General features: G+C 41.8%; 2 protein-coding genes across 9 annotated transcripts in view; one reads left to right on the top strand and one right to left on the bottom strand.

Moving 5' to 3' along the window:
• The window catches only part of TOP2B (DNA topoisomerase II beta), a 71,723-nt gene extending 70,513 nt beyond the window's left edge, over positions 1-1,210 (top strand). For all 4 annotated transcript variants that reach the window (XM_062508804.1, XM_062508794.1, XM_062508785.1 and 1 more), the window contains 2 exons: positions 421-518; positions 730-1,210. In XM_062508804.1, coding sequence (XP_062364788.1) covers positions 421-518; positions 730-891 — 260 coding nt within the window. In that variant the 3' untranslated portion in view covers positions 892-1,210. The remainder of the gene's footprint in view (positions 1-420; positions 519-729) is intronic.
• Positions 1,211-2,493: 1,283 nt separating this feature from the next.
• Positions 2,494-12,921, bottom strand: part of RARB (retinoic acid receptor beta) — a 191,030-nt gene continuing 180,602 nt past the window's right edge. For 4 of the 5 annotated variants that reach the window (XM_062496318.1, XM_062496310.1, XM_062496327.1 and 1 more), the window contains 3 exons: positions 7,223-7,427; positions 5,750-5,908; positions 2,494-2,690 (listed from right to left, as the gene is read on the bottom strand). In XM_062496318.1, coding sequence (XP_062352302.1) covers positions 2,494-2,690; positions 5,750-5,908; positions 7,223-7,427 — 561 coding nt within the window. The remainder of the gene's footprint in view (positions 2,691-5,749; positions 5,909-7,222; positions 7,428-12,921) is intronic. The other variant, XM_062496344.1, reaches the window with a different exon arrangement.

The following is a 12,921-nucleotide window of genomic DNA, read 5'->3' as shown; positions in this document are numbered from 1 at the left end:
AGAGCAAGCAGTGTAATTGGAGGAGTCTGTAAAGCATGCGCCAGTGTTGATGGTTGAGGTTAAAAGTAAATTTGCTAAATAGTAATGGTGAATTAATGCTGTGTAATCAGTGCAGAAGGTGACCAAGGACTTTGTAGTTCTTCAGCAGTGTGGAAGTTATCTGATCTCATGAAATTTGTCCCTGTCTTGAACTGACAGCTTGAGCTGCCAGGGTAAATGGTGACTGTGGAAGAAGTAGAAAAGATTTAAAACTGAGAAAATAAAAAATACTGTATTATACTGCTGTTGTGGAGAAGCTTGAGTAATAAACTGGGTTTGAACTTAACACACAGACAAACCAAAGTAACTTCGCTACGGGGTTTTTCAGTTTGTTGAAATCTGGAGTTTAAAACCACAGTTAATTTGTAATCTCTGACCTAGGTAAAGGACGAGGGGCAAAGAAAAGGAAAGCATCTGGTTCAGAAAATGAAGGCGAATACAACCCTGGGAAGAAAACACCCAAGTCCACACCAAGCAAGGTCAGTTCCATCTATGCTGTCTTCTCCTTGTAAAAAGAACCTCATGGATTACTTTACATAAAAGTTAACTTCTTATTATAAGTTGTTAATATGGTAATGGGGGATGAGGTGGCATTAGCGATCGAATGCTAGAGAGGTTTTTTTAAATTCTGGATATTAAAATGGAAAATATACAAAGCATCACAACTGGTTTGTCTTTTCTTTACTAAAGAAATCCAAGAAGGCCACTTTTGACCAGGATTCTGATGTGGAAATCTTCCAGTCAGGCTTTGCCTCCGAAACTGCCCCAAAGCCACGGACAGGCCGGGCTAGAAAAGAAGTGAAATATTTTGCAGAGTCTGATGAAGATGATGATTTTGATATGTTTAATTAAGTGCCCAAAGAGCACAAAAATGTTTTCCAACAAGTATCTTGTGTTGTCCTTTTGTCCCCTCTGTTGCAAACTTTTGTACATTTGACTTATTTTATGTGATAATGTAATTGATGGTTTTTATTATTGTGTGTAGGCATTTTAACATTTTGTTCTTACACCTACAGTTTTATGCTCTTTTTTACTCATTGAAATGTCATGTATTTGTCTGACTGGCTTGTAGAGATGTTCTAGACAGCTGTGCTAAAGCACATTTTAATTGTCATGGTTGCAAACAGCAAACCTGCTTTTTGAAATGAAGTTTAAACATTAAAAAAATGGAAAACTGTGTGTGTGTGTGTGTTTTTGTAAATTTGGACTAGAGGGACTACTTCTACACAATTTTTAAAATAAATATATTTTATTCTTTGCCAGGAGACTCCATGGAAAAAGGTAAACAGTATATGAACATAGAAAGCATTGTTAAACAATCTCAATGTACAAACAGAGCCAGTGAAAGTACATCACAGACTTGCTAGAATATATAAAAAAAAATTCCACTAGTGCTTTAAATGAAACCTAAGAAACTGACACTTTAAATCTGTTAACCATTCTACCACAGTTTTCACTCTGCTTCATGGTGATTTAACAAGGCCAAGAAGGCAGATTCTCTCCTTGTGTTTCTGGAAGTCCTAGCTGTACTTCCTTAGAACCGGGAAGGCTGAAAAGCCCAGCTGATTCCTGGCAGTTGATTCTTAAGGAAATACCCTGGACTCAGCAATTCAAAAGTTGTGAGTCTGCTGGTTATCATCCCATGAAGTTTCCCTAATGGCTTGTGAACAAGTAAACAAAAACATGGTAACACTGAAAAGTGTTTCTGCCTTGGAGGCTATAGCATTGCTGTCGAAATGGAGCAGGTAATTGTGGAGCTAGGTCACCAGCCAGCTAAGAAACCACTTCTTTAAACTTTAAAGTGACATTAACAGTGGAACAAATGACATCTGAATAACTGATCTGGCAGTTAATGCTGATACTGATACCTCTTCTGCTGGGGCAGTGACATTTTGTATACTTTTTACAAGGAAGGAGATGCAAACTGAGGGCAGCAAGGACAATTTTTCATATTTCAACTAAATCAGACAGTCCTTTCAACTTCCTTCTCTGGATGTGTACAGTAGTCCATGTCCTGTGGTTGGTGGCTTGATCATTTTAGGTAGGAGAGACAAAAGGAAAGCACCAAACATCCAGTATGGAGAGTACAGCCATACATTTGTATGTACAAAGTCATCAGAAATGCAACCAGAATTTGAAGACTGAGATCTGTCTTGTCACCATGCAATATTGAGTGTTCAGAGAAGAAAACAGAAGCTTAACTATTTTTTTTTGCATGAAATGGCTGATTTAGAGTTTCAAAAGTTTGCATTTTCTAGTTTTAAGAGTTTAAACAGCAAGGAGTATATATCGATACATATGAAAATTTCTTGGTCCTTGTTGAGTTTATCTATATATATATACATATATAGATATATATTAAGTCCAGAAACTAAGCAGCAGTAAAAAAGTTTTTCTTGCTTTTCATCCCTGTACATAAGGTATTAGGAATGTCTGAAGTAGCTGGAAAATGTCTTATTCCACCATAGGGGATTGACTGACACTGCTGTTATCCACTGAACTAGGTGAGATACTGGGACTGTGTTCTGCAGTATTTCCATTTGAGGTTGGTGTCAGTGGTTCATGTCCTTCAGAGTTCTCCAACATTTCCTGAATAAGAGGTGGCATGGATCCAGGAATTTCCATTTTCAATGTAATGACACGTTCTGCACCTTTAAAAAGAAAACACAAAATCCTTCCCATGAGCATGATTCATACAATTTCCTTTCAGTTAGCGTTACAGGAGTAATTTCAGGGTGCATTTTGTTAATAGATTTGGTGTCTCCTACACTTTTTGCACACAAAGGTGTGTGAGTGAATTCCTTCATGCAGTTTAAGAAGGAGTTAGGTGAGTGCTCCTTAACACATTAATTCAAACCTATGACATAGCAACTGATACTTCAATACAAGTAAATTGGATGAGCTGCCTATTTTTAAAGAGGGACGCAAAATGACATTAAATTTTACTGAAAAATTAAATTAGGCTGTGATCATGTAGATGTCTTTATAAACTGGAATAACATTTAGTCTTTATTCTCTACAGGTTCTGCAAAGAATGACAAAAATTCTCTTTATGTGAAATAGGTGAGGTGAATCGTGCAAGAGAACTGCAGAGATCTAAGTCAAAATGTTTCCTTCCCATAGAGCAAACTGCAAAATAAGACACAGAATTTAACAAACAATTGCTTTCTAAAAGAAGACATTCAGGCAAAAAGACACTTTTATGGGGGGAAGCTGCCTTCTGTATTCTTCAGGCATCTTGTCTTGTGCTAATGAGCCACCACAGTGTGCAGGAGCCCTGAGCACTGCTCAGCTCTGCCTTGGCTGAGGCTGTTTGAATTTGGCTTGTGATGTGTAACAGGCAGAGGGGGCTCTGCAGGTGAGTGCGCGCAGGATTAAGCAAAATTACTGCATCAATCCTGACCCTCAGACTGGGAGCCCACAACAACTGGTTTAGGGAGGAAAAAAAGCCCAGCACAAAGTCTCAGTGTGTGGTCAGCAGGCAGGGACACAGCATGGACACAGAAGCCAAGGCCCTGCCAGACACTGGGCAGGCAGTGCTGAGGGAACTGTGCATCAAGCAATTTGCAGCCATAAACCTCAGCATTCCTGTTGCTCAGGACTTCTGATCATCTTAAAACTGGAGTACAGTGGAAGAGGAACCTGTGTTTTTTAAATAACAAGAAAACAACAAAAAAATACAGAGAAAATAGTTTGGTTATTGAAGAACCATTCCAGAAGAGTGAGCCTTTGGAAATACTCTGCTTATGCATGCTGCTGGAGTGGACATGCTGGAGAGAGAGCACTACTCACTCCAGATTGGAAGGGAGCATTTAAGTGTTTATGCCTTACATGAGGAGCATCCAAAAAATCATTTACAAAGGCAATGGCTGACTTTCCAAGTGAAGGTTGATTTAAAAATCTCTTAAATAACTGTAATGGGAAAGATATTAATGCAGAATGGTGCTGAGAGCTTCTCTGAAAACCAACTATTGCCAGAGCTGTACTGATGAACTCAATTTGGCCATGTTAAACACCTGCTTTCCACTGTTATGTCTGGTGCAGTGAAGTGTTTGTGTGGTCATTCAGTGCAGAGCCAGAGACATTTTTCAGGTTTTGCAAACTTGCAATTTAATCGGGAGAGAACTCAGAAGATGAGAAGGACTCAGAACTGTCTGGCTTCAGTCCTACAAACATTTCACCCTTTAGTTACAATACCTCTTAACGCCAAAAGGAGACACTCTCTGTTTCAGATTCATGCTTTCTTTGGTGTTTGCTTTCAAAGATCAGGTACCATCCAAAGTCATTATCGTCTAATGTACATCTTTTCAAATGAAACTCAAGACACCCCTACCCCTCCAGGACATCACCACCCTTTGGTATGATTTAGTTCTACTTTGAAACATTAATGATATAATTAAAGTTAAACACTTATGTCAGAATGAAAAGAAGCCTTTCTTGTGAATTGAATATAAGGACTTGTGTTCGTGAGGAGTGAGAAGGCTCTGGTAAAGGAGGGAAGTAGAAATGGATTTCTCACAAACAGTGGAACAAAAGGACTCCCTTAAATGCTTTTATAGCTCAATACTGCTCTAAGTTTACTTTATAGATTCAGCTGGATGGAGCTTGTTTTACTTGAGGGTAAACTGCAAGCTTTAGATAACTTGGTAAGTGATTCCTTTTTAGGATGCTTTTGCTTCCAGCTCTGGTGTTTCCCTTCCAAGTTACTTCTTTTGGTTCTAATCAATCCAATTAAACTACTCACTTCTTTTTAAAAAGATAGCTACAACATAATCTTTTAACTTGAATTTATATTGTTTGAAGTGGAGCAGTTAAGGTTTAAATTTAAAACAGGTGTATTTAGTTGAGTGAATTAACTACTGGGGTTTTTTTTTCCCCTGAGTCTTCCCCCAAACCATGTCAAATGAAATTGGTAATCTTCCCAAAAGCACAGATCTGCCCTACACAGGTACCTGTACATACCTGCTTATCTATCAGGGGCGGCAAATCTGTTGCTGAGTAAGCAGAGTAAGAAGGTGAAACTGCATCAGCCACCATAAGAATAAGAATTGTTGCACTTCAGACTCTCTATTTTCAGACTGGCACATTGGGGAATCCGTTCTGATCAAATGAAAGCATTCAGATACTCCTGTGCTTTAGAAAATGTGTGACAGTGCTTAGACTATTAATTGCACAGGATCAATCCGGCACATACAAGACTGCACAAAATGTTAAAACTGATCCATGTTTAGGTATGGTTAGTTTGGATTAGAGGGGCTAAATCTCCAAAATGCCAGATCAAATCAGTTCTAAATCTCCAATACCTCAGATCACAGTTTAGGGGAATATTGGTTACACAAGTGTTTTCAACTAGACTGTTTTTTAAAAGCCCTTGGTGATACAAAGCACATGTTGATCTGAGCCCTCTTTTAAACATTAACAAAGGTTTTATCTTGTCCTAAGATGACTAACAAAGACTTCATGCTAATGATTTGCTAGGCCACTTGCATCTACATCATCTTTTTCACTGTAAATTGCATGGAGAATGGAGTACCATGCATGTTTAAAGCAAAACCAGTTTCAAGGCAGGAATTACGTAAGGAAACTGGGAAAAGTAAGGTCACAAGGACCTTTCTTGGATATGTTAAGAAAATAACAACCCAGGTGTCTGGGCCAGTTCCCATGAAATGCAACACTGCTACTCCTGCTGAGTTATTGGGAGAAACTGTACCTTTTGCACTGATGCTACGAAGATCCGTGATTTTCATTAAGATCTTTGGGAACATATGAGGCTTGTTGGGTCGTCTCTTTCGGATATAAATTTTCAGTGCTTCAAGCAAGGGTTCCTGAAGCTTATCCACTTTCATTGGTTCCTCAAGGTCCTGGCGATCTGTAGAAAAGTATCATATCACTCATGATTTGAAATACTTATTTTTTTAAACAAACTCCAAATCACAAAATCTCCTCTGTTTTTTTGATTAAAACTCCATTAATTTTATTCTCCGCTAAACAATGCACACTCTGTAGTGAGTGTTCCATAGGAAGAGGCTAAACCACAGCTTTCTGAAACTTGGATTGATTTTTTTTTTCCCCTTGATGACTGGAATGGTTTGTTATTTGGGTAGAAAGAATTACCAGTTTGTTCTTGTACCTCCCTCTTCAAGGGGAAAACACCTTGCTGCAAACAATATTTTGGTATTAATTTTATATCTGTCACTGATAGGCTACCCAGGTACTCATAGAGGTTACAGCTCTTTTTTGTTACCACTACAGTAACGTGAGTTACCATCAGGAATCAGCAGATGGCAGTGCTGGCTTGAGTGACAACAAATGCCACTGCTCTGCACCAGGACACAGCAGCCACATATCAATGGCATCTAGGAGCCCATCAATGCTTTTAATGGGGTAGGGTTAGAAACACATAAAATCGAAATGATTTTGTACTAAAAGGGCCACTGCCAACAAAGACTGACTCTTGTGTTTCAAACACTCACTTGTAGCAATCAGTTTGTGTTTCAACAAAATGTCCCAGGTAATCAATTGCTAATCCAGATTTTGCCAAGGAGGAGAGAGACCGAGAGATTAAACCAACAGAAATTTACAGATGATTTTGGAAGTTATCTGAGACTTCACTTTTTGTGTTTTAAGGCTATGATTTTAATTGGCTATCACCTTTTTGAGTTCCCTTCAGCCCCAGTTTGGAACTATAACTCCTTTTTTTTGCTGAAGAAAGTTATCACCAATGGCTTCCATGTGACTGAAACCAATGCAGATGCACACAATTATATTTATGAGTAAAAGCTGTGTAATGGGGCATCTTGCTGTAAGAAAGCTCATTCATGAAGGTACCAATACACTGCTTAGCAAAAATGCAGCTGGACCTGATCTCCAGACATCCCTCCTAACTCCAACCATCCTGTGAGGTATCTCAATGCCCTTTGCCAGGAAAACAATAGGACTGGTTGCTTGACAGAATGATTCCAGTAATTTTTTTTTTCAAATGATCAATAATAAAACCAGCAACTATCACCAGTAGAAATCAAACCTCTAGCATTAAGTAGCTTATATAACACATATAATAATGTTGCAAATATATATATATAGTATATGTTTAAGTAAAGGAAAGCAAAACACGTAGAGCATAAAAGAAGACATTATCATGTCTGTCCTTCTGAAATGCATTGGAGTTCATAGTGTACAATACCTCCACAGATTAGGCAGATGGCACTAAGGAGACCTGTTTCTGTATCATCCATTTCCAAAGGCAGGAGCTGGTTGGCAAATGTGAACACGAGATCAGTCAGCGGGCCAAATCCGGCGTTGTGCATCTGAGTTCGGTTTAGGGTAAGGCCATCTGAAAAGGTCATGGTGTCTTGTTCTGGTGTGTATCTTGTGCAAATTCTAAGGATCTGTGGGAAAAAAAGAAAACTGTAATCTAAAGAATTTAATCCATGAGAGGTTTGTTGCATTTTCTCGGTGCGGTGAATGACTCCGTGGAACTTTAGTACTTGGCCATGTCAGAACAATCTGAAAACAAACTCCAGTTTGTGCAGCTTTAGCAGCACAAAAACTCTCAGGCACAGCATAAATATATTCTATAGACTGCGTGTATTCCTTGTACCACAAACCTAAGAACAGAAATTTCCCCTAGTTAGGAAATAATCAAAACTATAGAGCAACTCTCACCATTCAGGTGACCAACATTACAGTGATATCCACAAAAAGTTCTTTCATTAATCTGCCACCTGCACCTAACCATAAAATGTGATTGATCCAATGAACTGCTGATCTGACCCAACAAGGTACTGAAAGCATCTCACCTCTTTGAACAAGGGCATGCATATCTTGCTGATTTTGGGGATCACTTTTGCATGGCAGCACTTCCCTAGGTTGTGTCTTTGACAAGGACAATGTTGATCTGTGGAACCTTGTGAGAGTGTGTGTGGACAGCTGTGAGCTGTTGAAGAGGCAGAATTTTGGGCTGCCTTCCTGTCTTCTGCAAGAGCACACAGGCAAACATTGCTATGGGGACAAAGCCCTCCATCTCCCCAGCAGCTACAGGTAGTGTCTCCTTGGAGCACTGCTTGCCTTGTCAGCCTGGGAGTTTGCACCCAGCAGAATATCAAACTTTGCACCTCTAAATGGCAGCACACACAACTACTGGCAGCCTGGCCAGCGGTCTGAGGAGTTGGCCCAGCTTTTCTTATTTTGTGGTGGTTGTTACTTTTGTGTGCTGTAACACCAAACCTCCTCACCAGCCTGTTGGCTCCCAGCCTTCCTGCAGGCTCTGGCGCTTCCCCCTGCGGAGCCCCAGCGGTGGCAGACCCTGCCTGCCTGGTGCAGAGCTGCTGGCTCATTCCCGCACACGCCCAGGCAGTGTTGGCTTTGGCAAGTTCGCTTGTACTCCGACAGCCACCCAGTGCTGACCCCAGATGAAAGAGCCTTCGAGGGGAGGACAGGGATTCACACCTCTAACTGGACACGGAGGAATGCAAAACACATGAATAAAACACCGAGGATGCTCTACATTTTGTTAGTAAATGCCTCTGGGGTAAGGGCAGTGTCAAGAGCACTGTCACAGCAGAGGTGGCACAGAGAGGGAGTGTGTGCATGAGCGCTTCTGCCTCTCCGAGCACACCCGGCGTGTGCCCCATCATAGACTCTCTGTGGCACAGGATCATTTGTACAGCTGCAATTAATGAGCACTGCCTTAAGGACCAAATAAAAGAGACGTCCATCATGTTGACATATTTCTCATATATATCAGTGCTTAGTGTTTAAAATAATCAGGTGGGAGAGGGCTTATGCCGAAACTAAACTGAACTAAAACCCTGCCTAAGTCAGGGTGATTAGCTGAGCTAAGACTACAGCTGTGTTTTTTCAGGGCTTGACTGTATTTATTTCCCATCCTACTTGGTTTTAAAGATACAACAAAAAAGATTTACATGAATATAAGAGAGCACTGGGAGAATTTAATTACTCCGATAGCTGCTGAGGCTCTGAGTCAGAGGCCTCAGCACATGGCAGCTGACCAGTCTGGGCTTGGTTCTCCCTCTTTCATCTTTGCTTGGCAGCACTGCTCCAAATAAGCAGGGAGAAGAATGAGGAGAACACGGTCTGTAAGACACCTATAGGGAAGCTTTTATTTCTCTTCTACAGTTCCTTGGTAAGAGACTTAATAGGGTGTATTACTGCAGATGGATCTTCAGCAATTTTCTATCTCAGCAATAATCTTATCTCACTTTCTGTGTATATATTGAAGCACTGAAAGTTTGTGTGGTTGGACAGGCATGTTTGACATTGTTGCCTTACCCCGAATTAGAGTAAATTCTTGAAATTACTTATATCAATGACCAAGAAGAGCACAAATACAAACACAAGGCACATTAATTCCTCAGTGACCACAAATTCCTCATAATGTATGTCATCTTAAAAGACTGCTGGTTGCTAGGTTTTATGTAGCAGCCAATGTATTGTTCAGGATCATTAGAAAAAATTAACATTATAAAGCACAGCACCTCATCATCTTTACCACATCTGGGACCGCTAGTAACCACTGGCTGTGCTCTCCCCTGAAGTTCACAGTGGGTTGCTCTTTGAAATCATTAAAAGATTGTACAGAAAGGAGAAGAAACATGGAGAATGTCTGGTGTTCAAGAAAACAAAGGTTCAAAAGCTACACATTTACTGTGACGCCCAAGAGCTGCTTGGTTCATTTCTCTAATGGCATGCAAGAGGAACTGGAGTGCAGCTCTTCCCACCTGAGGCCTGCACAGACTGCTGCCTTCCAGTAAGGGTGCATGGCTGAAGAGGATCGGGTATCCAACTTGGGGAACAAGGCTCTGTACTTCTCACCTGGTACTGCTTTTCCCTTAGCTCAGCCACAAGAAAGGCAGCCCCTTTGACTGCAGTGCTATTTCAACCGGTAAACCTTAGCAAGGAGAGTTCCTCCCTCCACAGCCTCAGGACTCCCTTCCCAACAAATTAGCAGAGCAGGACTGGGAGCTTAATTGGGCAATGCCGTGGTGTATTCCCCAGGCTGCCTGCAGCTTCCCCGGCAGCTGTCCAAGTGGGGCTGGCAGATATGGATCCCCTAGGTCCTCCCTCAGAGGGTAGGTCTGGACACTGGCTGCCACAGAGATCCCTGCCCAGAGGGACTGGGGTGCCCTGGACTGATCTTCCCCAACAGCCCAGAGGCTGAACACACACCTGCCACCATACACCAGGCTGCTGGCTGCCTCGCAGCAAAGCCTCTTGTGCTTGTTCCCCGGTGCCACAAGCCCCACTGTGTTTGGGGGTGCATGCCAGGAGTCCTCAGCAAAGAGACCCCCCCAGGGCTAATGCAGAGGAAGAATTTCTAGGCTGGATCCTCATCAGGAACAGATTTGGGGTGAGGTTAACTCAGCCTCAAGCTAGCTTGTCTGCGCATGCACCGAAAGGGGCCTGCAGGGGCCCTGCAAAATTTAAATAAAGTTGTGCAGGATTTAGCTACTTCCAGGCTTAGGCAGCAAGTAGGACAGGTTTTTGTTAAAGGCAGCCTTCAGGCCTTTGTACCCCAAGTGCTGCACCAGCCGTCACTGGAGGAGCCTGCAGCAGCTCCGCTGGGCACTGGCACGGGTGAAGATCAACTATGTGCTTTCAGCAATGCACTTAACTTGACTGCAGCAATCAGGTCTCAGGTTTCCTCTGCATTCCTTTGACATTATCCCACAACACGCTGTTATTAAACTCCAAGACAGATCACTTGAAATGGTGTTTTTCTTTTTTTTTTTTTTTTCTTTTTAATTTCTGTCCTTCATCAAGATCTGTGAAACGCCATGGATATTGCTGATAGTTGCTAAACTGTTCTTGGGCAAATTTCCAGTGTCAAAGTAAAGCTGACTTCAAGCTCATGTTCACTGAAGAACATATGGGAAACATCAGCTCTTCAAAATAAGAAATCACGGTATCTTTCTCCATTTTAAACTGAACTCCTAATGTCCTCAATGTTGTTTAGATTTTGCAACCAAGCCAAGTATTTTAGTTGTCACTCTGCTCTTAAATGCCACTTGCAGCCATAAATATGTTTTTTCCTCATTATTAAAGGGCTCCTTGTTTTAAGGACTATTTATATATTAAAGCATTAGGGATTCTTATGAGCATGTCATAAAGGGCAAAGCAAAAACCATACCAGAGGCACAAAACCGAAGTCAGCCAGAAAGTTGCATTTATGACACTATTGCTACCACAGAATTGTTACTCATTTTTAACAGATTAGGTAGGGCAAGGTGGGCTTATTTTTACAGAAATCCTGTTGTTAGACACTAGCTGCCTCAGCTGGCTGGGACAGTTCCTTGAGAGGAGAAACCCAGGCAAGTGACTCTGAAGCAATGATGCCCCAGGGCCCTGCCAACCCCCGTCAGCACAGCTTGTTCTGCACACTCGAATTCCTGCCTGGCATTAACGCACAAGGACTTACAACAGAAAGCAAAAATTACATCATTAAGGATTAGTATTCAAGGACTTCTCAGGTTTTTACCCATTGGATTTAAGACAGACTGGACTCCAGATTCTTTCTGCATTTGTCTTGCCAAAGCTCGGCGAGGCTGGGGATGCTTGGCTGCTGCTGGGCCGGTGTACCAGCAGACAGAAGCACTCACTTTTACAAGGGTTATTAACTGAATTTTAGTAATATTTATCCCTAAAACTTTTGGCACCAGACAAGATATAAATTCCACGATCCTCAGTTGGTGCCTTGAGCTGCCTCAGGAAGCTTGATGTTTTTTCCCTTCCGGAGTTAGTGTTTGTTTGTACATAAAACAATTCTTTGGTCCATACCCATTGGAGTTTACTGACACCATTTCCTTTTTCAGCCTGTTTAAGAGGGGCTGAAGAATCCACAGCCACAGGAACTAACTGAGCAGAGACCTTGGCAGGGTCTACAAATGGTTAAGACTCTCCACAGCTGATGCTGAAGGGCAGGCAGGCAGTGAATCTGGGGTCCTGCTGGCAGGGAAGCCTGGCCACCCTACCTGGGAGCTCCATGCTGCTCCTCCTGCGTGCTGCAACTCTGGGAACACATCCAGGGCATGGCAGAGCAGCAGCATCATGAGGGCACAGTGCTGAGGCTCACGGCCCTGCTCAGCAGAGCCCACACAGCAGCCACTGGGTGCTCGGTGCAGCAGGAGGGGCAACAGTGCTCGCCCTGCATCTCAAGGCACAACAAAATGAAACGTTTGAAACACTCCTAACTAGGACAACTGGCTTGTTGCAGAGGGGAAATATGTGCTATTAAAACTGCTCCAGTATGATGTTCAGCTTAAGTAAAGATAGAGAGCAGCACTGCAATTCTGATTATGTGCAGGTGATGCGGGTTTAATGGATACAGCATTTCACAGGCAGCGCACACACTACGCATTACTGTGTCATGGTAATTATCCCATTTTCTTTTTAAGCAGCACATAAAATAGGCACATAAAGTTTGTGCAAATATCACACAGGAAAGTTAAGACTATTTTCCATGCTGTCTGTATCTGTTCCTGGGTTTGGAAAAGCCTCAGCTCCTCCCAGCTGCAGGCTCCTTTGGTGCTTGCTATGCCCTGCTTGCTCAGATGTGTCACCTTCTCTGGCTTTGTGAAAAATAAAAAAAACAGAATGAGCAAGTGATCTGGAATGACAGGCCTCAATAAAGTTTATAACTAGAGCTTAAAGGTTGCCAATAGCCACAAAGTAGAAGTGTTGAATTGTATTAAATAATCAACTTTTTTATCCATTAATTAGTTGAAATAAAGTCCCCATTCACCACCTGCTTCATTCTCTTTTTCTAATCTGGCAACTAGGGTTTTTATTTAATAATTTAGATCAAAGTGCCTTTATCAAGGCACGTTAGGAAAAACCCCTACCAAAAAGGGTCCCCTCAATTTT

The sequence above is a fragment of the Cinclus cinclus genome, chromosome 1 (genome assembly GCF_963662255.1).
Source record: "Cinclus cinclus chromosome 1, bCinCin1.1, whole genome shotgun sequence".
Taxonomy (NCBI): domain Eukaryota; kingdom Metazoa; phylum Chordata; class Aves; order Passeriformes; family Cinclidae; genus Cinclus; species Cinclus cinclus.
Note: the sequence above shows the minus strand (reverse complement) of the source record. Positions and strands in the feature narration are given on the sequence as shown.